This window comes from Sphaeramia orbicularis, chromosome 9 (genome assembly GCF_902148855.1).
Source record: "Sphaeramia orbicularis chromosome 9, fSphaOr1.1, whole genome shotgun sequence".
NCBI lineage: Eukaryota > Metazoa > Chordata > Actinopteri > Kurtiformes > Apogonidae > Sphaeramia > Sphaeramia orbicularis.
In genome coordinates, this window is record NC_043965.1 from 28,536,592 (window position 1) to 28,560,353 (window position 23,762).

Genomic DNA, 23,762 nt, shown 5'->3' on the forward strand with positions numbered 1-23,762 from the left:
AAAGATAACACTTAAAAATACATGCAGCACTGCTGTCAGGGCTGTGACGTGGTCCATTAGTTTTGGCTTCTTGACAAATTTCTGTGTCTTTTTTTATACAGGGGCGGGAGGAAGATCCACATGAGGGAAAAGTGTAAGTGGCTTTGCAGTAATAATGAAAAATATCTGATTAGTAGAAAAAGTGAAACCAGGATGCAGCTGTGAGCTGAGGTAATGTGTTGCAACTGTGCTGCAGTAGCTCACCCTTATTTTGGAAAAGTTGCTGCTTACTTTGTATTTCTTTACAGAGTATCTCATACAGGATCATTTGTCTCTGTTAGCTTGGCCTCTTTGTTTATTACCATGAACACAACCTAGTTTGCTTTGTCCCTTAGTTGTAAATGATGTTTATCATTTGGTTTAGCAAGTAGAGCAGCATTACAGCATGGCAGGACAGCGTGACGCATTATAATCTCCTCACCTGCATCTTTCTCCAGTTCCCATTGTACATTTATATGCACAGACGCCACATTTAATTTTACCAGCACAGGTCAATTATTAAATATTTCTGCACTGAGAAACACTTTTTTTCTCTCAGTTCGTATTACTGAACATCTGTGTTTTTTTTTTTTTTTCCTGAAGTAATTCTCTTTGCTTTTATTGCTCTTGTTGTTTTCCTGGACAGCTGGTATCACGGAAAGATCACCAAGCAAGAGGCCTACAACCTGCTGATGACAGGTACTGTTCTTCATTGCCTTTCATTAGACAGACAGTATCACACTTTGCGCTTTTCAGAATTAAGTAGTGAACCATAGTCTATTTATCAAAATAAACTGCTGAACATGCACTCTTTTTTCTTTTTTTTTTCCCCACAGTGGGACAGGTGTGCAGTTTTCTAGTCCGGCCATCAGACAACACACCTGGGGACTACTCCCTCTTTTTTCGCACCAATGAAAACATCCAAAGGTTTAAGATCTCTCCCACCCCCAACAATCAGTACATGATGGGGGGGAGGTACTACAACAGGTATGTTTGTCCATGTGCCTGTCCATATGCAGTAGTTGTCATTTTGTGTCTTAATGATACAATTAATTTTGTTTTACCTCCATGCAGTGTTGATGATATTATTGACCATTACAAGAAAGAGCAGATTGTTGAGGGCTACAACCTCAAGGAACCAGTGTCAGTGCAGGTATGTACAAGTGTATGCAGGCTTTTTTTGAAGATGCAGTTTGGGGAAGTTTGATAACACTAATTGAAAACCGGTCCCGTACTGACATGCAGAGTATTTTACATGTTATCAGCTGGGATTAGTTTGTGCAAATCGGAAACAAATACCAAGTGAAAACATTTGCTGTCTTCCTTTCTTGTTTTTTGATGGCATAGTTATGAAATATTGCATGATGAGCCCTTTGAATTGAATTGTTTTTGCCGCTGTGGTTGTTTAAGTCCTGATTTTGTTTGTGTATTTACCCTAGCACCAGGAACAAGTGCTTACAGACACAGTGGATGGAAGAGAAATTTATAACACTATCAGACGGAAAACAAAAGATGCTTTCTACAAAAACATTGTCAAGAAAGGCTACCTCCTGTTCAATAAAGGTACATTTGATGGATGTGTTTTGTAGTATTTGTTCCAGGCTATAATACTCAGTACATACCATTACAATCATCTCTCTATGGTTCCGTTCACCTTCAGGTAAAGGCAAAAGATGGAAGAACCTTTACTTCATCCTGGAGGGAAACGATGCCCAGCTCATCTACTTTGAGAGTGAGAAAAGAGCCACCAAACCCAAAGGGCTGATTGACCTCAGTGTGTGTTCCGTGTATGGTGTCCATGACAGTCTGTTTGGCAGGTGAGGAAGTGCTGTCTCTCGGCACTGAAAGATGAATCATCAAAGCAGCTGGTGAAAGAAAATCTCATTAATTCTGTCTTTAATGATCAGCCTGCCCTGTACATAATAACACAGTCGTTCCAATGTTGCTTTTTTAGGCCAAACTGTTTCCAGATTGTTGTTCAGCACTTTAGTGAGGAACAATACATATTCTATTTCGCTGGGGAGGCTCCAGAACAGGCACAGGTAATGAATGAGTCATTTGCTTCAGTGTTGTTATGAAACTAATAAATGAAAAACTGGACATCAGGATGTTTGCATGTGAATCAGCAGTAATCAGTGTATTTTTTTTTTCCTATAAAAAACATAAATAGCACCAAGAGCTTGTAGTGTCTTTGTTGAACTGGACATAATGCCTTGTAAATGTTCTGACCCTGGTCTGCTTTGACAGGACTGGATGAAATGCCTTCAGACTTTCTGCAGTAACCTAAGGAAAACCACTCAGCCCACCTCCAACAAGAGACTCAGACAGGTACATACACCATTGGCCTGTGTGATCATAGAGATTTAGAGTTTGCCAGTTTAATAAAAAAATGTTATTGTTTCAGTTTAAATCAACCAACAGTTAGCGATTGTAAAATCAAAAGGATTTAGCAGTAGATTATAACAAATAGCTAAATAATTTAGGTTGAGCTGTGCAACAGCTGGAACAGTTGGGTTTAAATGCTGTTTTGAGATAACTGGCATCGGCTGATTACTTCACAGCTTCAGCCAGGGGTTATTTCGCATGGCTGGTTAAGAAACAATGAATGCAGAAGCATCTGCAGTGAAGGCAGCATAGCCTGTGACAGACACCCTGGTCAATGTGGCTACTGTGTACAGAGTTAAGAGCGCCTCCTATTGTTATTTAATTTAAAATAAGTGCGTTGCAGACAGAGTGCAGAATAGATCCAATTAAGCAAACAGACAATGCAGACATAATGGTGTTCACTACTATTATGTAGTCATAAATATCATTACTTGTAGTTTTTAAAACCATTAATAATGCTAATGTTGAATTCCAGTTTTCTATGCGTGGTTTAAAAATGTTACTATGATTTTTTAAAATCCTGCAGAAGGGGAAAGACTAACAATTCCTTGCAGTTTCCCCACAATTAATCAGTGCATACAGTAAATGTCAGGAGAATGCTTGAGCATCTAAGACGTACTGACCAATGCAAACATTAATCATTGTTTGGACTTTTAAATCCAGTTGACTGTTACAACACATTCCCTCAGATCAATTATTTTGCTTGTTTGTGTTCTCAGGTGAGCAGTCTAGTGCTATATGTGGAGGAGGCCCACAAGCTGCCCGTGAAGTATTTCACCAACCCCTACTGTAACATCTACCTGAACAGCGTCCAGGTGGCGAAGACGCATCCTCGGGAGGGGCAGAACCCCGTCTTCACTGAAGAGTTTATTTTTGAGTGAGTCATCCCACAACTCCACTTGTCTTTCTCCGTCTCTGTTTTGTCAAAAAAGAAAATTACCAGGGGCTCTCAGGTTGACCTAAGTGGTTTCCCTTTTTTTGGGACAAAACTTTGTGTTCTCCTTTAATTTCTAAACTTTTTACTATTGTGAAACATAATTTTAGATGTTTATAGCATAATACAATGCACATCATTGTGATAAAAAGTGAAAAAAATAATCATGAGTATTTGTGTTTCTGTAGATATGTATTTTACCTCAGCGATAAGGTGCTGGAAAATTTTTAAAAATAACTCTTAAAAGTGCTTGAATATGACCTTGAAAAATGTGTACGAACCCTGCATCTCTTATTTAACATTAATACCACTTGCCGGACTTCACATAATTTCCAAAACCTTTCAATCTCGTGTTTCAGTGACTTGTCGAGTGAAATCAACAGATTTGAAATCGGCCTGAGCAACAAAACAAAGAAGAGCAAAGAAAGTGACATATGTAAGTACATCTGTAAATGTGAAATCACAGCGGTCATTTTTTCATGCTCTCGACACACATTTCTCTCATTCACTTTCTGTCTTTATTTCCCCTTGTCCATGTGTCTCCCCATCAGTGTTCATGCGTTGCCAGCTGAACCGTCTACAGAAAGGCCAGATGATCGATGAGTGGTTCCCTCTTAGCTCCCATGTGCCTCTGAAGGGCATTGAACCAGGCTCCCTACGTGTGCGTGCTCGCTACTCCATGGAGAAGATCATGCCTGAAGAGGAGTACAGCGAGTTTAAAGAGGTCTGAGCTTCCAAACTGTTTTTTATTGCTGCTCTAATTAAGTGCATACAATTGTTTAATTCAGTCATAATGACATGGAGGTTACTATTTGTCCTGTGCAGATGATCTTGCAGAAAGAGTTCCATGTGATCTATGCTCTGGCCCATGTTTGTGGTCAGGACCGCACCTTATTGGCAAGCCTCCTCCTGCGGATCTTCAGACACGAGAAGGCTGAAGCTCCTCTACTCAGGACACTCAACGACAGAGAAATTAACATGGAGGGTAAGAACCACAGAGGAAAACACCTGTGATATAAAGAACTCCAAATAATTCTTTAATCTTGTACTCCTGAAATATGTATACCTTTCCCAAACTTAAGATTCAGACACAAAATGCACCAAAGGGCTGGATTATTTTGTCACCTCTTGTCAAAGTAACATGCGTAGCAATCTGAATTCATTTTTCTAATCATAATAAGAAGGAGAAAGTTCTGGAATAGTTGAAAGTTGTTACGTGTTGAGGAGATGCTTCAGTCGCAAAAAAACATAACAAGACAAAAATAGCAGAAAACAAAACAATAAGGCATAAAAGATGCAACAAAACAATGTAAGAAGTAAGATGAAAACAATGTACTGTGATGCCGTATGGTGAAAATTACGTAAAAAAGACACAACTGGAGACTTCAGCTGTGTTTTGACAGTCAATCAGTCAATCAGATTTTATGTATGTAGTGCCATATCCTAACAAAAGTTGTCTCATGACACTTTACATTTTGAGCTGATCTAAACCAGACTCTTAATAACCCAATTCACAGACACAACAGAAAAGTTAGTCGGCCGTGGTGTTTGTGTATGTTCACATTTTTCCTTGTTTGTTTCATGTGTCTGTTCCTTGATAACAATGTGATGCTGCCTGGAAAACACAATCTTTGAGTTACCTCTCTACCTGTGATTGATGTTCCGACATTTTAGCAAGGGGCACTTAAATCAACATTGTTTTTGACAATAGAAGAGTCAGTAAAAACATAAACATTATGGCAAGTCATGACAAGGATCCCAAGGTGATATCAAACTGATTTTATTATTTTAGTTAAAAAAGTTTGGGAACCCCTGCTGTATTTTACTAAAGTTAAATTTAATGACTCCCCGTGGTGTGAAGGGGAGCTTTAACTTCAGATCCTACTGTGCAGCAACATGTCAGTTTCATCTCATTAGTTTGATTTGTTGTTGAGTTGTTCTTGCTCATAAATATTTACAAACCGGCCCTGGCATAACTCTCTATTTGTGCATTGTTATCAGATGAAGCCACAACTTTGTTCAGAGCGACCACACTGGCCAGCACACTGATGGAGCAGTACATGAAAGCCACAGCCACGCCCTTCGTCCATCACGCTTTGAAAGACACCATCCTCAAAATCATGGAAAGTAAACAGTCCTGTGAGGTAAACACCTGGAAGACTTCCTCTGTTTTGTACATGAGTAATCGGCATCGAGGACAAACACATAAAATGCATTTGACACCAGGGCAATTACTCCACAAAGCTGCCAACTAGATGAGAAGAAAAACTAAATTGTAACACAGCATCAGCATGACCCAGGTTTGTTTGTGCCTCAGATGCAGTTAATATTAAAGTAATAAGCCCCAGGAGGCCACGGTTTACAGTGACTTGAGTACCGCTAAGAGGAGCTGTAGGCATGGTGTAAAGGAGGCTGTAAATCACAGCGCCCTGTGGGTTATTGCTCTTATAGTAGAGTTACATATACAGCTCTGGAAAAAAATAAGAGACCACTGCAAAATGATCACTTTTTTCTGATTTTACCATTTATAGGTATGTGTTTTAGTAAAATGAACATTTTTATTTTATTCTCTAAACTACCAACCTTTCTTCCAAATTCCAAATAAAATATTGTTATTTAGAGCATGTATTTGCAGAACACAACACATGGTCAAATAACAAAAAGATGCAGTGTTTTCAGACTTCAAATAATGCAAAGAAAACAAGTTTTAATTAATTTCTAATTAATTTAATTTAATTTCTCTAATTTCTAATATTAATTTCTAAACAATACAATACTAATGTTGCCACATGGGAAAAGTTTAGACATCAGTATTTGGTAGAATAACCCTGATTTTCAGTGACAGCTTTCACATGTCTTGGCTCTCCTCCATTGCTGTTGGATGACTTTCTGCAGCTCCTGGCAGAGAAATTCAAGAAGTTCAGCAATGTTTGATGGCTTGTGACCATCCATGTTCCTCTTGATTATATTCCAGAAGTTTTCAAAGTGGGTTCAGGTCTGGAGACTGGGCCGGCCATAACAGGGTCTTCATCTGGTGGTCTGTCATCCACACCTTTATTGACCTAGCTGAGGCCAGGAGCATTGTCCTGATAGAAAAACCAGTCCTCAGAGTTTGGGAACATTGTCAGAGCAGAAGTCCAGTAGTTTTAAATAGTTATTTTTTTTTGATTCCAACTACTTTTGCGGTACTAATAGCACTGTTTTTGACTATTGTAAGAAGATAGTGATGGCCACAGTAGTGGTTTTTACTTCTCCTTCTTAAATAAGACATGGATCTGGTGTTTATTCAGTAGAATAAGGTGTGCTTGTGTTGGAATTAGACAGACACAGGAATGGAATGGCTGACATACATGTAGACATACTGATTTCACAGGAAACTGCAGTGGTCTCTTAATTTTTCCAGAGCTGTATATGTACCTAGCAAGGTTTCATAAAACACATACTGTAATAATGTATGGAAAAATGATCATCTTTCTTCTACGATGCAGTTTAGCTCTTCTGTGTCAGTAACCAACAACCAGGACTGTTTTTTTATTTCATAGTATACTATGGAAGCTGTATATGTAAATTTATAGTTTAGACAGGGTGCTTGCACATGTCTAGAAAGTCTTAAAAAGTATGGAATTTTGAAACGCTCCTTTCCAGACCTTGAAAAGTCTGGAATTTTGTGTGAAAGTCTTAAAGTACAGGAAAAAGTTTCTCTCATAGTCAAATTTTAGAGTATGTTCAAAGGCACATAATCTTATAAGAAATACATGAGGAAAGCGTATAAAAAACCTGATCTGATTTCACTAACCGGTCGACACTGGAATGATTCTAGTGGAACATGTTTGTGTGATATCCATGCACTTTTGTGATTTTCATATGTTGTAGGAAAATGAACTTTTCTACTACACACAACAGCTGCAATCTCAGCCAAAAAAGTAGGAATACAAGTATAAAAGTACATAAAGTCAAGGTTTTTGGGGGGCAATTTTGAAAAAGTCTGGAATTTTCATTTGGATAAAGAGCAAGCACCCTGTTTAGTGTACTACTACTGTACCTTTGTGCTTTACATTAAATGTAAAAAGCTAAACAGATAAATTCACCTTCATTTGTTTATGTGTTGCCTTTTTTTTTCTTGAAGCTGAACCCTTCCAAACTGGAAAAGAATGAGGATGTGAACCTGAATCTGGCTCATTTGCTCAACATCCTGTCTGAACTGGTGGAGAAGATCTTCATGGCTGCTGAGATCCTACCACCGTAAGAGCAAACGCCCCTTCACCCACGACATCATCAGTGTTTTACCTGTAGTACGACTTCTACAGGAATTTAAGTGTAAATCTCCAACTGGTCTGTCACTGTCTCTGTCCAGGACACTGAGGTTCATCTACGGCTGTCTGCAGAAGTCTGTGCAGCAGAAATGGCCGACCAACACCACCATGCGGACGAGAGTTGTGAGGTAAACAAACGCATGTAAACAACATCTGATAATCATTGTGTCCATATTTAGAATATAAAAATCCTTCTATAATTCATTTTTTTCTGTTCTTCTCCCAGTGGGTTTGTCTTTCTAAGGCTGATCTGTCCTGCCATTCTCAACCCCAGATTGTTCAACATCATTGCTGGTGGGTTCCTACTCAAAAGGATCCACAGAATCTGCATTTTCCAGGGGACATGTTTGAATGTGTGTTTTACCATTTCATCTTACAGACCCACCATCTACAACAGCAGTCAGGACCCTCACACTGGTGGCCAAGTCAGTCCAGAACCTTGCCAACTTGGTGGAATTTGGTGCTAAGGTATCTGCCTTAATCAGTAGCATGCAAGAAATTAAGTTTTGTTATAATTACAACTACATTTAATTTGTATTTAAGTTACAGTTACAGTTAGTGAGAAAATATTGTATTATATGAGTTAAGAATCAAAATGTTTGGATTAGAAAGAGTTCCCATCCGAAATACATTCATTTTTGTTAAAAGCCTGTATATATAACAGTCATCCAAGGTGACATGAACAAGACAACAACATTTTAATGAGTATTTACCTGAAATTCCATATCAGCCTTCTGAAATCAGAAAAGGGTTCCAACATTAATGTGCTGTATTGACTTGAATCTTGTCATAATGTGACTTTAATTTGTGCAGGTATAATATTAAAAGTTAGCTTCATAAAGAAATAACCAGTATTCAAATAAATAACAAAAACTACATTTTCTCTGTAACAAGTAGCATTTAAGTTGAAAACAATCTATACACAGCGAGTATTCTAAAAACAGGTTATTTAATGGCTTATTATATTTCTAGTGAAAATCACAGACAGTTTGATAATAACTTCTATTGGTCTATGTGTTATACAGGGTATCTGTGGATCCCTAAAAAGTCTTTAAGTTGATTATTCTAATTTAAGGCCCTAATTACCCTTGATAATCATTAATAATTGTTCCTTAAATCTGGCGCTCCAAGATCTTAAAAATTCCAGACATGATAATTGACGTTCCTATATTTGCTTTGGAAATATTTGTAAAGTATTTGTGATTAGTGTTTAGCATTTTATCATAACAGAGATGGAAATGAGTGGAACCACTAAGTCATTCATAGGTGGAGGGTTCAGGTATGAGCTTCAGCAGCTTTAATGTCAGTAGCAGAAACAATCACAGAAAAATGAAAATGTATGTTAGCTGGATTGAAACACAATTAAGTATAAGGCAATAAAAATGAGGCTTGTTGTAATGTTATTAATGTGAGTGTAATGTCTGAAACTTGTCCAAAGACACCTCGAAAAACGTCTTAAAAAATCATAAATTCAGCTTCATCAAACCTGCAGACATACTGTTGGTGTGTGAAGTGTGTTTATTAGAGTATTCTTGCGTATTCTTTGTGTATCTTAGTGTATATTTTGTGCATGTTGGTGTATAATAATAACAGTGAGGCCCACTGGTCTGTTATTTATGTGAATGTAAAGTCTGAAATTGGACCAGATGCCTTGAGAAATGTCTTAAAAAGTCATAAATTTGACTTCCTCCAGCCTGCAGATCCCCTGAGTATAAAACATTAGTTAAACTCATTGCCAGGTATTACATTTTCACCCTTCCCAGCGCTGGTTCTATCGGTGACCAGTCTGTCATTGCAGAGGAGTGGTTTGTGTTGGTTTGTCAGCTCTCATTACTGTCTGCCCTCAAACAGGAGCCCTACATGGAGGGTGTCAACCCATTCATTAAAAACAACAAACATAGGATGATCATGTTCCTGGATGAGTTGGGGGTAAGTCACACAGGGTGCTTTTTGATCAAATTATGGCCAGACCGCCGACTCTGTCACACAAGCTTAGTGAATGTTTAACTGTGTTTCCAGAATGTCCCTGACCTCCCTGAAACCACAGAGCACTTTAGGACAGACCTGTCCCGGGACCTGGCTGCACTGCATGAGGTCTGCGCCACACATTCAGACGAGCTGCGAACACTGAGCAACGAGAGAGGAGCTCAGCAGGTCAGACTGATGATACAACAACTTTGCACACTGCGGGGGCATTTATTACCCCGCCCCCTGTAGGGGAGGCAAGGGGTATTGTTTTTGGTTCGGTTTGTTTAACACTCTAGCAGAAGAACTATTGGTTGAATTCATAGCAAATTGGGTTTATATATTGCCAGTGACCCAGAATAGATCGGATTACATTTTGGGAACAGTAGTTCAAAGTTAAAATTTTTTATGCATTTTTAAAATCTTTTTTTTTCCCCCATTTACTTTTAATGAGCAAAATTCATCATGTCCGTAGCTGCAAAACTATCAGTGGAATTCATACCAAATTGGGGTTATAGATTGCCAGTGACCCAGAATAGATGTGGTTGCATTTTGGGAAAAGTATGTCAAAGTTGACATTTTTTATGAATTTTTAAAATATTTTTTCTTCTCCCATTTAGTTATAATGCATGAAATTTCAAATGTCTATAAAAACACCAATTTTTCTGAATCAGAAAGCTTTAGTTTTCCCATATGGGCAATTCATTTGCAACTTACCACAGACATCAGTCAACATTCAAAGTGCAATTTGACAAACATGAATCAGTAAACAAATACAAGATAAGTCATTTTGTTTCAGTTTACTTCAAACTTGGCACATAAATAGAGGCAAATGATATGCTGACATCAGCTGGATCGATGCCAAAATAAGCTACAATACGTGTGAGGGACGGGGTTTGTTGTGCCTGGCACCTCTTGTTTGACTCCTGTTAGTGTTTTGTGAATGGGTTTCAACTCTGTGCCCTCTTGGTTTTGCAGCATGTGCTGAAAAAGCTGCTGGCCATCACAGAGCTCCTCCAGCAGAAGCAGGCTCAGTATGCCATGTCCAACAGCAACAGGTAGTACTGCACTCCTCCTCTCCTCCTCCCATCATCCCGTCAAGTCTCCTGCATCGGAGTGCAGCACAGAGGAGACCTAGCATGCTCTACCCTCATCACCATGGCAACCCCTCCACCACCACCACCCTCCATCATGTCCTCCTCAGATAGTCCCACCCTCTGTCCTGACCCACCTGTCTTTGTGTCCTGTTCGCCACAAGAGAGCTATGCAACAACAGCAGCCAAGCACAACAACCAACGCAGTACTTATAAACCGAAAGAGAAACAAACTGACGTGTGTATCTGCAGGAATTTTATCCCCTTCACAAACTGTGTTCATTATACTGACTTGGGTACATTTCATTCCCTTTACCATGAGGGCCAAATATTCAGATTTCAGAGGTTTCGTTTGTACCCATTATGTGTTTTGATAGCACAGGTTGCCAAAGTGTATTTCCCCTTCCAGCTCATGAGGAAACTGACATGAAGAAGCTAGTTCTCTCAGCCCCCATTTTTTTGTAACTGGATTATGAGCGATGCTTTTTATACTGTAATTAGTGACTGATTTATTTTAAGGTTATGACAATATCTGCAAAGTGCTGAAACTAGCATTTCTGTCTATTTGTGCTTTATTTTCTTTGTTTTCTAGATTGGAACAAAGTCTTTCAGAAAAAGTATGGCTATTTTATATTAAGAATAAATTCTCTTGCTGGAATCATGAGTATATAAGTGAGATGAGCTGAATTTGTTTTTTCCAATTGTATCAGCTTTTTTTTTTTTTTTTTTGGTTAAGTCTTTATTGAAACTTCTCAATGCCAGGAGAAGCCACATACTCAGAAACCAAGTAAAATGAAAAGAGTTTACAGCAGTAATTTTCTTTTTGGAATAGTACAGACTGTATCAGACATGCATGCACTTATTAAACCGTTTTTGTAAAGTAGATAATGGAGTCGTTCTTTGTCCTTAGACAAAGGTGGAGAATCTCTGTACACAGTATTGCATGACAACTGCACTACTCAACTCTGTATGTAGAAAAATATCTTTATTCTTACTTAAGAACAAAAGGAAAACACCAGATTGGCCGCAGTTTCATGTAGTAAAGTACATATACATTTCAGCAAACTCAAATATGTGGTCTGTGGAGACAGTGTCATTAACGTTGACCTTTTAATACTAGAATTCTGCTGTGAGAAACCCTTGACCTCACAACATCTTCATATCAGGTCTTCATCAGTCCATTCCTGTAATGAAATGGTTCACTCAGTTTGGGAGGAAAAGCAGATTTTATGAATGTACGTAGTTTGGTTTGGGAGTAAAGGTTTCCCAGATGAGAATAACAGTCTCACCTCTTCTACCAGCCGTGGTTCTTTCGCCACGTGGCCATCCTCCTCATATCCTCTCTTTCGTTTGCTGAAATAAAGTATTTTACCATTAGTGAATGAAAATAACACAACTTTTGGAATGATCCTAGTTTTGCAAAACTCTCTTTAGTTGAACTTGTCTCTGTGAAGCAAATTTGTTGGTGAAATCGTGTTCAGTGTTTGTGACCAAACCCCTCTTCAGCTCCATTATCAACAGTCATTTATCGAAGTACGACACATCTAGTGACCATATCATGACCGCCATTAGTTGTAGTTCTCTTCATTTTCATCATTTAGATCACACTTCATCATGAGCATAAATATAGAATAAAACACTAAAGTTGATCACTATCAGCATATACCTGTTACAAACATGTCCACTTTATCTTACAGGACAGAGTGCACCATCATGTCACTGGCTGCTGCCATCCAGGTAATGTGAATTAGAAGGATTTCCAACTGTAAGTCATAGTGTGGTAGTCGGACCACACGGCCCATCCAGCCAAAACGAGGCCTCAGCCCGTGGGGCGCGACTGAAGACTTCCGTCTGTTTGTATTTCTAAGCATGTGGCCTCGAGTCCTGGCAGTTCTAATGCAATATGACTGTTCTTCATGGGGAACCCACTTGCTGCATATCTGAATACTATCCTTCCAAAGCCCTTCCCAAAATGCTCCAGATACCAAGAAGGTGTTAACCCATTAACATTTGAAAAAAAAAAAAAAAAAAAAGACTTCTGCGGAAATGGACCTGAAATGTCATGTCGGAACTTCTTTGGCTTGTAGGAGCCGGGCCCTTTGGTTTCATCTTAAATTATGTAACCGTTTGGACGTGACAGTTAAGAGGAGGCGATCCAAAGCAGTGAAGTAGCATTATCTGCCGTCATCAGGGAATTTTAACATAGCACCTCTCTCTCCAAGACGACACAAGCCTTAACTCCCTTTCTATACGCCATCATCACGTTTCACGAGCTCTTCCTCAGAACCATTACTGACTTCCACTGTCTTTGTTTGTGAAGTACCATGCAGCCCTGGAAACACTTCTTACATCCATTTTTATATGCTGCTTTGTTTGTCGATATATACTTAGGCTTGTATAGAAGTAAAAGGTGTTTGTGTATGATATAGCTGAACAGAGCTAAGGTAGTCCAAAAAGTTTGTAGGAGATCTGTGTAACCTGACCTGTGCATGTGCTAACCCTGAATGGAACCTGCTATAGTGTGTGGGCCTACATACATTATATGCTGCTCTAACAAACATCACCTGAACTCCCTCTAATGCCTGCGGATGGGAACGAAAAGCTTTCATGCATTTTTGCAGCCTCTCTCTCGCTCTCCCGCCACTGTGGGTGTTCCATGACACCTCTGCACTGACTGTTTTCATGTAGATCCAACCTGAGAAGTCATGCCATGCACAGATTTATCAACTTCTACGTCATATGAGTGGGCCCCCCCCGAGTGCCTCCTTGTGATTCCAGCAGCTGCAAAGTCTAAATCTGTGCCTGTCATAGCTTGAAGAGTTTACCAAACTGTTTACTGTAGTTGCACTTATGATACCACGGACCTCACCAACCTCACCAAGTGTTACCAGACGACTGGGGACAAAGAAATGATCACAAACAAGCCTAAAAGTCTCCTAAGCGATACCAATATCAGCTGTGCTACATGGTATGGATGATGTAGGTAGGAATGTGGCGTGCTGTTGTACTTCCTTTCTGTGTTTCATACAGCTGATGATGTGTTCCTTTTTATTTTTCTACCTGATACTGAACCTTGAACCTTTTGCATCTTAGATACGACAACCTGGCTTAAATAAAATACAACTTTAAAAAGCTGTTATGGCATATAACAGTGACGAACTGGAGTTGCTTACTTGGGTGTGTGAGATAAAAACTGAAGCTGTGTGAGAAATACTGAATGTTTTATATAAAGATCAAACAGAATATTAGTTATGATCTGGTTTCTCAGCTCAACAATAAAGTCAAATCTGGCCTTTCGATATATTAAGATACAATGTGACAGCAAATTGTAGCATTTTCTGATTACTAGCTATTGGTGCAAATGTCCTACAAAAAAAAACACCAGCGGGCCACATTGTATCCTTACTTGCTTGAGCTTGTTGCAAATTCAGCATGAATCCTCTCCAGCTTCTGTTTGTAAATGTTCACTTCCTCTGATTTTGGGAGTTCGTACTTCTTCAGAAGGGTTTTCATTCCTGGATAAACAGGTAAGAACTCAGTCAGAACAGACACAGTGCTCTGTTACTACAGGCACAATGCTGCCATCTGGTGGTGTAGTTTACTCACGTCTCATCGAGTCGAACATCTTTGAGAGAGTCTCTTTGTCCTCTTTCATGCCCAAGCATTCAGTCAGGTAACTGGACATGAAAAATAATCACAGACAACATTGATCTTATCTTATTTCTTTTAAACCAGACACAGGTTTACACAATGACTGGACAAAATTGCTAAAAAACTGAATCAGTTTTTCAGTTCTGTTTCCGGAATTGTTTTCCATCTACTTCAACTTCATCAGGAAGATACAGCTCATAATAAAATAATCTTCTTTACTATACGTATAAGCTGTATGTGTATCTGTATGTGATAGCAGCACTTAAGTGTCATCATGTATTATTTCCAAAAAAAAAAAAAAAATTAAGCACCACTGCCCGACTGGAGAACTATATTCACAATAAATGAGCTGCAACAAACAATATATTTTTTGAGCAAGGAAGGAATCATAGTATATCAATATTGATTTTATAATTTAGGTATTTTTTAATGATTTTCATAACGCAAAAATGCAATTAATTTGCAAAATTTCCCAGTCCTGTTTTTCATTCTTCTATTCATACTGTACTTAATTAACCCATAAAGGCCCATAAATTAAATTATCTTTGTATCTAGCCTTTCTTAAGTGATTTATCACAATTTATTATATTATCTTCTGTACTTTGCATTTTATCAGTATAAATCAGGTATTTTCCTGTATTTAATTTACTGATCATGAAGATGTTCACAAAAGCTCAGATTAAAGTTGAGGGTTATTTATCAAAAACAGAGAAAACTGCAAGAAAAGTGACTTTTTCTGGAAAATCTATCATTAACTGAACATAAACCAAGCATTTCCATCCAGTCATTGATCCAACTTCATGGGTTTTACTGGTAAAACAATGTCGTTGAAGATGATGGTGTTTCCATACTCACTACAGAGCCTCTGAACATCCAAATGGGTCATATCTGATGACCATGAAAAGATGACAAACTGTATTTTACACCAATTATTTACATGGATTGATAGGATTAGTAGATCAACAGGTATTAAACAGTTTACATCAATAGATGTTTTTGATTAGTGATGAATGGTTGGGTCTTTATGGGTTAATAAGGTGTGGAAATAGACATGGAGAGAAATATATGGAATCATGGCAAATATGTGTATGCAAAACATACAAACTATTTTCCAATGTTTAGGACTAAGCAGCTTCTCTAAATGTACCTGTCTGTAATCGTTAAGAGGCCAAAAAGCTGCAGAAACGGTTTCATGGTCACATTTACTCACGAGTAACAAAAAGATTAATCACATACACATATAGCATGTGAACTCAGTGGCTGTGTTATATGGTTTACTTTCAGCTCATATAATGACCCACCTCTCCATGTTGAGACCAGCTCGTGACGCACTGTTCATTATAGCTGTGAGAGCGATCTGAGAGGGAGAAAACAGTAGTCCGACATCAGTCATGGCTGCCTGCGTCAGGAAGTCATCAGCACTCTTCCTCAGAATCTCCGGGTTCTCCAGTGTGGGAAGTCTTGTCTGACACAAATTCATGAGAAGATTTATTTTAAGGCAAAGCAGTTATTGTAATACCAGATGAGTAATGGTCTTTGCTCACTTTGAGGTCGATGAGCAGACCCTCCATGGGTCTGTACGGGTTGTGAACCACCAGGTGGAAGTTGAGCTGTTGGATAAGCAGTAGCTCATACTCTAAGATCTGCTCCAGTACCCGTTCCTGCCCGGCTGGACTCTCCTGCACCAGGTTACCCACGAACTGGCTGCTGGATACATTGAACTCATCCACCTTACAGGACAAGTATGCACACGTCAGCCTGAAAGACAGCAGTGAGTGAGGAAAGCTTGGGATTATGAGTGAAAGCACCAATTATCAGTGTTATTTCACTAATTTTGATACTATGGTGAATTCTGGAATTACGAACAAATGAATTCTTTTGTGGAACTCATTTATGGAACTAATAATACTTGGGCCAAGTACTGAACTTCATTATTTTTGTGGCGCTAAGTATTGAAAAATATCCAGATTTCAGTACCTAAGGACCACACACAAAAGCTTATATTTTGCAGGGGGTACTAGATTGAGATACAACTTCATGTTGTTGTAGAAAGAATTCTTTTACATGCTGTAACACTGCCCTGAGAGTAAAAAAAAAAAAAAGTAAATGAGCAGAAATATACAACTATATTTCATGTGATGTGTAATTAATGAGCCCTGTGATGAACTGCTGGCACATCCAGGGTGTACCCCGAATGGACGGATGGACAGATGGACGGATGGATGGTGTAATGTAATGAATTTCCTTTTGCTGAAATCGTTCTTGAAAGAATGTATATTTGAAAAATCAGTACTAAAGCCAGTGTTTACAATTGTATGGAAAAGTTTTGAACACTGCCCAGCACTGCATGACGCATATGGTTCAGCTATGAAAGTACTTTTGAGGTGCCATAAAAATAATATATATACAATACAGAACATGTAATGCTCTTCAGTTAGACGTGATGTTGTTGAAGCTACACTACTGGTCAAAAGATTTAGAACAGTCCATAACACCTTCTTCCAGTCTTCAGTAGTCCACTGGCGGTGTTTCATGGCCCAGGCAAGCCTCTTTTTCTTATTCTGAAGTCTCAGCAATGGCTTTCTTGCTGCAGCTCGACCCATCAAACCTGCAACTGGAAGTCTTCTCTTCACAGTGTAAACTGAGACTTGCTTACTACGACCACTATTGAGCTGTGCTTGAAGCTGTTGTCCTGTGAGTCTCCTATCACACAAGCTGTTGACTCTCAGAAACTTGTCTTCTGTTGTGGCTTAGGGTCTGCCAGACCTCTTCCTGTCAGCATTTCCCCCAGTTTCTGAGTGCCTTTGGAGGGTGAAGGAAACTGGACTTACTGACACCTTGACTTTCTTGGCAATTTCTCTGTAGGAAAGACCTACATTTTTCAGTGTTATGATGGTCTGTCTCTCTTCTATCGTTAATTGCCTTTTCCTTGTTATTTTATAGTAACACACTACTTTCTGCAGTACAATACTGTTCAAATAATGCTCCCAACGGTATGGTGCCAAAGTGTGTTCCAACACTACTTTTATGCAGACAGAGGGGGTTGGAAGGAATTCAGAAACACTGGGACACCTGTAGAAATTGGTAGCACCAACTTTCAAGGCTTGATCAACCTCCATTGCTGCAGAACTGCTTTAAGCTGTTAACCCATTTCTTGCTCGCCTTTCTGTATAATTCTGAAATGTACATTATTTTTCAGTTTTGTTTAACCTTACCTTTTTTTTTTCACCTCTGGCAGTTCACCACTTACCTTTGTACCATTTCAAGCTGTTCATTGGACTTGAACTGCTTGAATTTCAATACAAACTGGAAAAATTGGGGTGTTCTAAAACTTTTGACTGGTAGTGTATGTTAACTATTTCCTTCTGTGTTTTGTTGATCAAAGTCCTTCATATACAAGAGCTACTTACATGATAATCCTTGGGTGATACTCCATAAGGGAATTGTTTAAGTAGAATCTCCTGAAGTACATGGTTGCTGTACCCTGCACAAGTGAGACACAGATGTTGAGTTGAGCTGGAAAACCATGCTGTTAAGACGAAGATGAAACGAAGGCTCACACATACCACCACAGATCTGGGCATGGCAGGTTTGAAAGCGTTGCAGAAGTCCACCAGCCTCTTCTCATAGTGTCTAAATAAAGTGTCTTCCTCATGACGGCTCAAGAACATGGACTCGCTCAGCCCAGACTGATATAGAGAAAAGACAGAAACACGAAGATGTCACACAGTCCATTATTAATATCCCCCCTCCCGGGTCATTTTAATCGAAGCAAACAACTCACCTTCCCGCTTTCTAATATCTTCTTGCAGAATTTTTGGTTGGCTTCATATCTCAGCAGCTCCACTTCGTCCTCGCTTTTAAAGACCCAGAATTTTCTATGGGAGCTGTTGTGGAACATGATAACTTATGGGAGGAAGGAGAGTGAATATGTCCAACACAAGGCAAAACGCCGAGACCCACTGTGTAACAGGTTAGCATCGATTAGCTTGCATTAGCGCGGGGCTGCGACAGTGAACGCAACACCAAAATAACGGTAATTGCGTCACCGTGTATTTAGAAATTACCTTCGCATAAACAAAAAAAACCTGTGTAATTTATCATCAAACTTAAAATTCCGACACTTCGAGTTCAACATCGACAACACAATGTTGGACGTCGCAATTATCGCACGTAAACAATGTCGCCGTTTGATGACGTTTACTACCGTAATCCGTGATAGTGTGCGCAAAAAAATGCAGATTTTATACTCTGTCTGTCCCTTTCTCTCTCACATACAGACACACTACTGGTCAACAACCTTCTAAGCAGCTAGTTACTGGAAATATAATAATAATGAGCAATAACTATAATAATATTAATATTATTAACGATAATAATAATAATAATAACAATAATAATAACAGACAATTTCTTTCTTGCTCTCTCTGAGTTACGCATAGAAAATAGGCTATTTCAGTCTAAAACCAGTCGTTGTTATAAACTGCCTACAGTCTTTTCATTAGGTTTTAACTGATGGTATTTATTTGGAATGTGGTTATCTATAACAGTGTTGCCAAAACCTTTCTTTTTCTGAAGGCCGAAATGTTAAAACTACTAAACCATCACGTTGCAACAGGCTTTATCTGTAAATCCTGACTACAGCAAATAAGTGATCATTTCTGACTATTTTACCTGGTATTTTCATAGGCCTATGTCTTTATAATATCATCTTTGATAAATAATCCAATGTTATTGAAAAAAAAAATTTTTCCAATTCTTTTTCATCTTAAAAAGAATCCTAAAAACCAGTAACAAAAAATTTTTAAAGACAGATTTTTACATTTATAAGAACAGCAAAAACATTTAGTTATACAAATAGCCTGTAGAACACACTAAAGCGAAAAATAAAATTAACAATTAAAAGGGGAATGGGTGATTTTGAGAATAGATTTAGCTGACTATTATTTAAAAAAAAAAAAAAAATCTAAACCATCTACCAATATATAGCATAGTTTCTCTTGTTTTATTTATGTTATTATTATTATCATTAACAGGCATTATTTTTAGGATATTAAGATTAAAAAAAAAAAAAAAAAAAAATCTAAATTGAATAAAGTCAAGCCGACAGACCATGTTAGTCCCGTACTGGGGTTCTGAGTGGACGTGCTGCTGAACAGAAATCACACATGTTTAGCCGGAGCCACTCAACCCCCTCCCTCCTGTGTTTCCGTATACCGTAATTTGCATAAACATGAGTAATTTATGAATAATAAATGCCCTTGTATTCAGCAGGAGCCGTTAATTTGCATATCAGCACGGCTACAGTTTTATTTCCTTAGTGCGGTGTTATCATGAAGCCCTTCAAGCCTGCATAAACCCGAATCAAAGAAATTATGCTTTTAACAGGTACGTGCTGAGGACTGTTTTATTATCTTAATCTCTTTCTTTACACCGGGAGAACAGATTTGAACTTTTATGTGGGAGCTGTCTGTCATCGGCTTGTAAAACGCTCCGCTATACGTTCACAGTGAGCGGGGCTTACATCTACAGTATCCGTCGCTCGGTCTTGCCCTGAAAATTGCATAAACATGAAGTGCAGATGCATTATTGATGAGACCATTGCAACGTTTACTGTATGTACGCCCGTGTGCGCGCGCAATGCACCATGCGCCATGCGCTCGCGTGCGCGTCTGAGTGACTGCGTGCATGTGCGTGTGTTGTCAGTCTAACTAAACACCTTCTCTTCTTCTTCTCTTTTGCATAATTCCGCCATACTTCGTGGATGTCTCTCTCTGTGTCTGTGTGTGTGTTTGAGATCTATTTTTGACGTTCTATCTATTTTTTGACATTCTGTACGTGTTTATATTTAGCCTGTCTCTATTTATAATAAGAACTAGTCAAAGTATTTGGTGGAAATGTGCCATTGACAGTGTGGCAGCATGTAATTCCTGCATATGTGACTGTGTGTGAAGGTAGAGACACCATGTTGAGTCAGGTGTGTGTGTGTGTGTGTGTGTGTGTGTGTGTGTGTGTGTGTGTGCGTGTGTGTGTGTGTGTGTGTGTCTTTGTGACTAAAGGTTGTGCCTATCTAATCTGACAGGTAGCGTTTTATGGGAAATCAGACTTGGGTGAATTTGTGGCATCACTAGATTAGCTGAATGATCTTTGAGTCTCCCTGATCAAGTTAGTCCCACCCACCCTACACCAAGTCTGCACTTTTTGTCTGTTACATTTCAGCTGCATATGAAAATCTTTCCCGGCACAGTGAAATGATTGCAATTCACAGACACAAAGTCAGCTAAAATCTGACCGCTGTTGCCTGCTGGATTGAAGCGGTGCAAAGCGTCACCCTGTCTGCACCCACCTTTGTAAACTATTCATGATGATGATAATGTGTAGGAGCAAGAGGAGAAGCAAGGGGAGGAGAATCATTCCCACCAATAGTTCCACCTTCCTACTTCCTCATCTATGAAGGGACTTTGTTGCATTGGAGGAAATAATTTGGAAATATCCTTGACAATGATGCAAATGATTTCTCTGACCAATGAGCTGGCTTAATCTCTTTTCCATTTCTGTGAAATTTCTTTCTTTTTTTTCCTGGGGTGTTCAATCCATTCAGGCTTCACACACCAACAAATACAATTAAGCCCTGATTCAGACTCCCCATATATGCATATTAATTATTCTGCCCTCCATTCTGCATAAACGCCCCCCACCCCCCTTATTGCGCTGCGGTTGCTGTGGCAACCAAGGGTGGCAGTGCTGATGTAAGAGACTCGTCCAAGGACAGTCATGCAGACACTGGGTCAGGTGGTTTTTACTGCTGTTGGGCATCGACTACCACCCAAGAACAAAATGGCCGCCACCCCCGGCATATTTTACACCTTTGTGAGAGTTTTTCTTTGAAACGTAAACAAAAGAGGAAGTGTACCTGTGCTTGCCTTTTACCTTTTTTGTTTTGATGATATGTTTGATATGGATGATGTGGGATCTTCACTGTGTGATTGGTGTGACTGAAACGAATCACAGAGCTGAGCTGTCTGAGCCCCTGTGAGATCAGCTCCCTGTCAGTAGAATTTAGTGATCTGCCCGGGTATTTAAGCGCATCCACATGTGTGTGTGCGTTTGTGTTTGAATGTGTCCATACATGGTTTCCTCAGGTTGGCATTAAGCAGGCAAGGGTTTTCTCTTTCCCTTCCCCCTCCCCTCTAGACACTCAACGCTCCCCCACCGTCTCTCCCTCTCTCTTCTCTAATTGAGCTTTGTGTCTACCTCCATCTCCATTCAAATCCAGACTCATTTGCATACTCCCGCCGCACGCAGGACAGCTCCCCAGCTGTACAGTACAGAACTAAATGAGGAACACAGACCCACTTTACGTGATGTGAATACTAAGCAGTGAGGAGAGTCATTTTCATGTTTCCTGAAAATACAGCTACCTGAGACACGAGGAGTAGAGAGGAAGGAGGATGGTTGTATCAAATCAGTGCTTTCAGAGCAAGACAGACATTCCCAGCTTGAAAAGAGATGCTGATGCAGAAGCAGAGTGTGTTATTTTTTAATAAAACAAGACACAGCGTAAGGCATAATGCTTTTTTTTTTTTTACAAAAATATTTCAGACGTTTTCTGTTCCGAGTCACGATTTAGAAAATTAAACCCAAAGCTTCAATCACAGGAGGAGTCAGAATGAGTCTGACTTGATAAATGCTCCCATGTTGCACGGTTCAGATTGGAGCCATCACACTGGGCTCGTCACAGTCCGTTCCTGCTTCTCTTGTGCCTCACCTTGTCAGGGAACGTTTCCTCCACACGCAGGAATTTTAGGGACATTTGCTTGAGTGCATGGAGATGAGTAATTACGTTGTATTTTTGATGCACTCTAACCACACTTAACAGAACGTGTTAAGCACACCTTTAATAGAAACCTTCAAACCCCAAGGCCAATTTTAGTTTCTAACATATTGGTGGGGATTTGTGACATTTCAGCTCATTTCAGGATTCAATCAAAGCCGTAGCTCTAGGGAGACCAAAAATGGCATGCTCTTTGTGGTAAATCCAACTGTCCTTGGTTGGCTCTTTGCATATACAACCACTTTCTCCACAGCAAGACCAGGGAGAATTGGATGAAATTTGATGAGCCATTTTAACTTTACCTTGAAGACAAATGCAAACAGTGAAAAGATGTTTTTGATTATTTTTTTTCAGTGTGTGTTGCATGGAAATGTTTTGTTATGAAAACAAAGTAGCACATGCTCATTTTTGAATTAAAATGTTTTCCGCACATATAGAGTATGTGTGTTAGGAGTGAAAACACACATCATGATGAAAATAAAAGGTAGAGAGATGTGAGAGAGCAGCCATTTTGGTGAATATTAACAAAACAAATCCCTGAAAGGTTACCAATGAATATCTATGCAGTGTCCTTAGCTTTTGTCCAGCTGGTCTGTACACATGTATGTGTTAAAACAGTTGTGTTAGGTAGTGAGTATTTGTCTAAGATGAAATAAAATGAAAACAAATGTGGCAAACGTATTTTTCTTAGTATATTTTTAGGATATTTATTTTTATTGTGGATTAACATGTTTAAATTTGGAATTAAAATTCCAATACTTTAATCTTTAAATATGGGATTTAAAATAAATGTATTAATTCCTCACAAACAGTTAGTAATTACTTTAGAAATTAAGTGTAAACAAAATTCAGCGTTTTGGCTATATAACGTGTGTGCATGTTCATCTGTGGAGCTTAATCATATATCACTCGCTTGTGTGTGTGTGTAGCTTATATCAGTGTGAATATGCTTGCAGTACAGGGTTATGCATCTTAATCTAATTAAGAATTAGATGCCTGAATATAGATGAAGAATTATAAGCTTCAAAACTGGGAGGAACGGTGAAGGGTGGAGGCAGTGTTTAATCACTTACGTTGCCAAAACCAGAACTCAAACCACTTCCAAACGTCTGCATTAAAATGCAACAAAAGCTGCCGGGCTGCACCTGAAGGACAGCAAAAATTAGGCTGGGTAATTTTTTCAACTTACAGGTGAATAGCTGACCTTCTCTTATGAGTGTCTGTCGCTGTCACCACTTCAACTGCACAAATCAAATCAGCCCAAATGATGTCTGAATGCTACTTTCAACTCACTGTGAATAAAAAGGGAAAGGGGTGTGCACTCAGTGTATTTTCATATTCTTAATTTTATTCTTTAAGCCTCATATTAATGTTCACAGATAAAACAGTCATTTTTCATTTTCTAATTGGACAGACTCAAATTTTGTGTCATGTATCACAGTAAATAGAACCAATGATGGTGACTAACAACATTTAAATAAAAGAAAAAAGAGCGTTTTTATTGCTCTTTGAAGATGATAAAATCACATGTAATATAGTCATTATATCTGAAAAAATGTACATTAAAA

The 23,762-nt window shown here is 38.9% G+C and overlaps 2 protein-coding genes across 3 annotated transcripts in view; one reads left to right on the top strand and one right to left on the bottom strand.

Annotated features, from left to right (window-relative positions):
* The window catches only part of rasa1a (RAS p21 protein activator (GTPase activating protein) 1a), a 32,720-nt gene extending 18,862 nt beyond the window's left edge, over positions 1-13,858 (top strand). For both annotated transcript variants that reach the window (XM_030143087.1, XM_030143088.1), the window contains exons 6-26: positions 102-133; positions 665-717; positions 855-1,005; positions 1,093-1,171; positions 1,458-1,581; positions 1,679-1,835; positions 1,973-2,060; positions 2,266-2,346; positions 3,123-3,280; positions 3,697-3,773; positions 3,889-4,061; positions 4,163-4,322; positions 5,339-5,481; positions 7,464-7,579; positions 7,692-7,778; positions 7,877-7,944; positions 8,030-8,118; positions 9,502-9,579; positions 9,670-9,804; positions 10,594-10,673; positions 12,407-13,858. In XM_030143087.1, the coding sequence (XP_029998947.1) occupies positions 102-133; positions 665-717; positions 855-1,005; positions 1,093-1,171; positions 1,458-1,581; positions 1,679-1,835; positions 1,973-2,060; positions 2,266-2,346; positions 3,123-3,280; positions 3,697-3,773; positions 3,889-4,061; positions 4,163-4,322; positions 5,339-5,481; positions 7,464-7,579; positions 7,692-7,778; positions 7,877-7,944; positions 8,030-8,118; positions 9,502-9,579; positions 9,670-9,804; positions 10,594-10,673; positions 12,407-12,455 (2,178 nt within the window). In that variant the 3' untranslated portion in view covers positions 12,456-13,858. The remainder of the gene's footprint in view (positions 1-101; positions 134-664; positions 718-854; positions 1,006-1,092; positions 1,172-1,457; positions 1,582-1,678; positions 1,836-1,972; positions 2,061-2,265; positions 2,347-3,122; positions 3,281-3,696; positions 3,774-3,888; positions 4,062-4,162; positions 4,323-5,338; positions 5,482-7,463; positions 7,580-7,691; positions 7,779-7,876; positions 7,945-8,029; positions 8,119-9,501; positions 9,580-9,669; positions 9,805-10,593; positions 10,674-12,406) is intronic.
* ccnh (cyclin H) lies at positions 11,423-18,534 on the bottom strand. Its single transcript, XM_030143089.1, has 9 exons — positions 18,145-18,534; positions 17,927-18,049; positions 17,771-17,844; positions 15,905-16,118; positions 15,662-15,825; positions 14,316-14,386; positions 14,116-14,224; positions 11,999-12,062; positions 11,423-11,893 (listed from the first exon to the last, which is right to left on the bottom strand). Exons 1-9 carry the CDS (start codon positions 18,259-18,261, stop codon positions 11,867-11,869), a joined length of 963 nt encoding a protein of 320 aa, XP_029998949.1. The 5' UTR covers positions 18,262-18,534; the 3' UTR covers positions 11,423-11,866.
* Between the last annotated feature and the right edge of the window lie 5,228 nt (positions 18,535-23,762).

Bases quoted from the DNA above. Each gene is read 5' to 3' on its own strand.
- ccnh (XM_030143089.1), bottom strand. From the start codon at position 18,261: ATGTTCCACAACAGCTCCCATAGAAAATTCTGGGTCTTTAAAAGCGAG. The intron at 18,050-18,144 runs GTGAGTTGTTTG...TCTCTATATCAG, and splicing joins AGATATTAGAAAGCGGGAAG to TCTGGGCTGAGCGAGTCCAT. The intron at 17,845-17,926 runs GTATGTGTGAGC...TCACTTGTGCAG, and splicing joins CCATGCCCAGATCTGTGGTG to GGTACAGCAACCATGTACTT.